This window comes from Lutra lutra, chromosome 3 (genome assembly GCF_902655055.1).
Source record: "Lutra lutra chromosome 3, mLutLut1.2, whole genome shotgun sequence".
NCBI classification, from domain to species: Eukaryota; Metazoa; Chordata; class Mammalia; order Carnivora; family Mustelidae; genus Lutra; species Lutra lutra.
The window spans coordinates 70,868,353-70,872,500 of record NC_062280.1 but is presented as its reverse complement, the minus strand read 5'-3'; the positions used below and the strand labels follow the sequence as shown (position 1 = coordinate 70,872,500).

At 38.9% G+C, this 4,148-nt stretch overlaps 1 protein-coding gene across 1 annotated transcript in view; it reads left to right on the top strand.

Annotated features, from left to right (window-relative positions):
- OLA1 (Obg like ATPase 1) overlaps positions 1 to 524 on the top strand; it is a 180,668-nt gene extending 180,144 nt beyond the window's left edge. Inside the window, exon 11 of the mRNA XM_047722194.1 lies at positions 15 to 524. Coding sequence (XP_047578150.1) covers positions 15 to 116 — 102 coding nt within the window. The 3' untranslated portion in view covers positions 117 to 524. The remainder of the gene's footprint in view (positions 1 to 14) is intronic.
- The last annotated feature ends 3,624 nt before the right edge of the window (positions 525 to 4,148 follow it).

The following is a 4,148-nucleotide window of genomic DNA, read 5'->3' as shown; positions in this document are numbered from 1 at the left end:
TCTCTTCTTTACAGGCTGCTGGAAAGTACAGACAACAAGGCAGAAATTATATTGTTGAAGATGGAGATATTATCTTCTTCAAATTTAATACACCTCAGCAACCGAAGAAGAAATAAATTTTAGTTATTGTTCAGATAAATGTCCAACTTCCCAAAATGGATATGATTTTTTTAAATTAACATTTCTGAAAACTGAGGGGAAAATAAAGTTGGGGGATGGGAATCTTCTAAAAACAGAATTATTTTTGTTTTAAAATTAAAATACTGTGTACCTCCAATGAAATGCAAGTTCACTGAATGTGAACAGCTTTGCTTTTCACGTGATTAAGACCCTACTCCAAATTGTAGAAGCTTTTCAGGAACCATATTACTCTCATGATACTTCATTAATCTCCATCATGTACGCCAAGCCTGACACATTTGACAGTGAGGACAATGTGGCTTGCTCCTTTTTTGAATCTACAGATAATGCATGTTTTACAGTACTCCAGATGTCTACACTCAATAAAACATTTGACAAAACCAGCCTTGGTGTGTTTGGGGATGTCTGTATTGACTGGCTGTGGCGTGCTGAATGCGATACGGCACCTGGTGGCTGCTGATTACAGAATTTCCAGGCGTGTGTGTGACACAGTCACTGGCAGTGTGGGGCAGCTGCAGTTGTATCTGAAAAGTGAGCCTTTCATGGGAATCAGAAGAATAGTATACCAGGGATTCGTCTCAAGAAAGTTAATTAATTTGTAGATGGACAGTTTTTGAAAGATGATAGCAATGACGTTACGAAGGATGTAACATAGACTGTGACCAAAAAGAAAACAATGCTGGAAAAAAAAATTCTACTTCAAAAATTAAGGGATTTTTGTTGGTGGTTCTGACTGTACTGAGAAGTGTGTTCATTTTTAATATTTCCTTTGAAATTACGGATTCATTGTGAAAACTAATCCATTTGTGTCTGGCGGGTTATATCCTTGTTTCAATTCCACAGTGAGTGTCAAAGTCCACTACTAAAAAGATTAGAGATTGAAAACTATACCTTTTCTTGTATTTGCTGTTAAGATATTCTAGACTAGCTAAAATTTTAGTGTGCATAAGTTAAGCACTTTCGAAAATTATAGCAGAAAACTCTGAAAGAAAATGGTAACAACTCAGCCATTTGGAGACTTTTTGCCACGTTACCTTCTTCTCTTACGATGATAGTAGAGTTCTCCTCATCCCTGAGGCTCACTTTCTCTCCCATGTTCACACTCTGGCACAACCTCCCTTGTCCCCATCCATGGCCCATCCGTGGTGGCCTGTGATCGCAGGACCATTTCAGTGGAGGGCAGACTCAGTGGAATGCAGTTAGCCCCCTGTATCACTTTGTCACGTTAAAGATAAGAAAATATCAACACGCACACACACACACACAAACTTAACATGAAAAGTTACTTAGTGTAGCACAAAAAGCAAGAAAAGAAGTAATTTTAAAGGAGATATGGCTTTACATAGGAAAGGATGTTTAAAGAGAATTGGTGAAAAAAAAATAAAAATAAAGAATTGGTTAAGTAATGAATAAAATTTAGAAGCTCTCTATTGACTATGTTCCTTTTGAGAATCAAATGCTGTTCTTCTGCTAACATAAAAAATTAGTAAACCAGAAAAAGAATCAGTGGAAAGATTATTCCAATTTATTCTTATTTTTTATATTTTTTCAAAGATTTCATTTGTTTGACAGAGAGACACAGAGACACACAGGGGGAGGGGGGGAGGGTGAGCAGGGAGCCCGAAGCAGGTCTCGATCCTAACACTCTGGGACCACAACCTGAGCCAAAGGCAGACCTTAACGACTGAGCCACCCAGGCACCCAGAAAGGTGTTTTCTTTTTATTTGTTTGTTTTTAAGAACTAAATAAAACAGAAAACTCAGGCACAGGAGGAGCTGACCATGTTTGCTATGAAAATTCTTGGTTTTTTTCTGTATTGGAAGAATGTATAGATTAGTGGATTTGTTAAAGATTTCAGCAATATAAGAAGAAATCATATCTCTTGCTTTTGAGTCTTCTCCAAATTACGTAGACTTCTTAGAGAAGTTTGAAATCTCATTAAAAAGCCTTTAAGGTGGTGTAATTTTACTTTCTAACTCCTAATTTGATAATTGTGCATTGTAGAACAGAGCCATTAATAAGAGAAAGAAGTTAGTTTTGAGGTAGCTGTATTCGTTAGGGGCTGAAATTAAATGCCAAAAATGTCTGATGTGGTTACAAGTTCTTCAACATTATACATGTACAAAATTGTATTTTCTACAAAAGTTGAGAATTCCAGGACCTTTGATATATATAAATAACGGTATATGCCTGCATCTTCATGTTTTCCCTCCAATATTGCTGATAATGGATGGATTTTTAGGATTACAAGTGAATACTTTTTCACCTATCTGTAGATCCATCTTAGTCAAATTTGTGTTAGAAGGGATTAGATTTGTGCCTAGAGCTTGAATAAAGTGTGATAGCACTTAGTTTAGTTTTATCCTATTGCCTTCATAGTTTGCCCTGTGGGCATGGCTCAGATTAGAGCCAGAGCCCCTCAAAGAGCACAAATACTTCTCATCATTTACATAGTTATGAGTGAAGCTTCTGTTCACTTAGAAATCTCCAGCTCTGTTTGGAGAGCAAGTCTTCTTACTCATGAACTTCCTGCATCAAAACCCACATGGATGTTTGTGTCGAGTTATCTCTGTATTCTCAAAGATTCTTTTTAACAGCTCTATCCCCTCCCATTCAAAGGGTCAGAGACAGACCGGGGCCCCTGACTAGCTCAGTAGAGTATGTGACTCTTGATCTTGAGGCTATGAATTCAAGTTCCATGTCATGTGTAGAGATTGCTTTAAAATAAAATCTTTCAAAAAATAAAACCAAAAAATGAAGAATCAGAGACAGAAAATACCTTCTTTCCCTGTTTCTTACATTTTTAGGACTAGTCTACTTACATTTTTTTTTTTTTTTTAAGATTTACTTATTTGAGATAGAGCGTGCAGAGAGCACTCCCCGCTGAGCAGAGAGCCTGATGTGGGGCTCAATCCAAAGACTCTGAGATCATGACCTGAGCTAAAGGCAGAGGCTTAACCACTGAGCCCCCCAGGTGTCCTCTACTTATGTATACTTAATGATCTTTTATTTTGCTGGAGACTTCAGAAATGTGTGGGTTTTTTTAAAAGATTTTATTTATTCATTTGAGAGAGACAAAGGGAGCACAAGCTGGGGGAGAGGCAGAGTGAGAGAAGGAGAAGCAGACTTCCCACTGAGCTGGGAGCCTGACACAGGGCTTGATCCCAAGACCTGTGAATCATGACCTGAGCCAAAGGCAGACACTTAACAACCTGAGCCACCTAGGTACCCCCAGAAATGTTGTTTCTAATGGCAAACTGCTTAGGGAAGAAAATTGATCTCATTTTAAGCTTTTAAAAATACACTATGATGATAGAAAAAAAGAGCTAGGTTTGACTTTTGAGTGACTTTTCTGTCTCCTAATTGATTTGGGGCCCCTATAAAAACAGAGTTTTTGAATTGCCTTCCTGATCAGTGAATATCCTGAACCACTTGTAAATCAGTATCTCAATAAGAATCCCCCTGTTGCAACAAGGAAATACATATGTTTTAAAAAAGGGGGGACACCTGGGGGGCTCAGTGGGGTAAGCCTCTGCTTTCAGCTCAGGTCATGATCTCAGGGTCCTGGGATGGAGCCCCGCATCGGGCTCTCTGCTCAGCAGGGAGCCTGCTTCCCCCTCTCTTTGTGCCTTCCTCTCTGCCTACTTGTGATCTCTCTCTCTCTCTGTCAGATGAATGAATGAATGAATGAATGAATGAATGAGGGAACTCGACCACGCAGGCAGCACTTAAAAGAGTTCTCAAACCATATGTCTGCATGGTCCTTGGCTTTGCAGTCTTCCGGACCTGTTTTCTCAGCTCAGTCTCTGCTCTGTGTAACATTTTCCAAACTTCTGAGAGTCTAATTTCCAAACTAGAATGTCAGGTTCTTTCATGTACAGTAAAATATTTTTCTGATATATAAATAAGAAATGGTGTAGGAGCTCATAGGAGTCTGGAGGCCAGGGTTGGAATCCCGGCTGTACTGCTTCCTGGTTGTGTGACCTTGGTTAGGCAAGTTTCGTTTC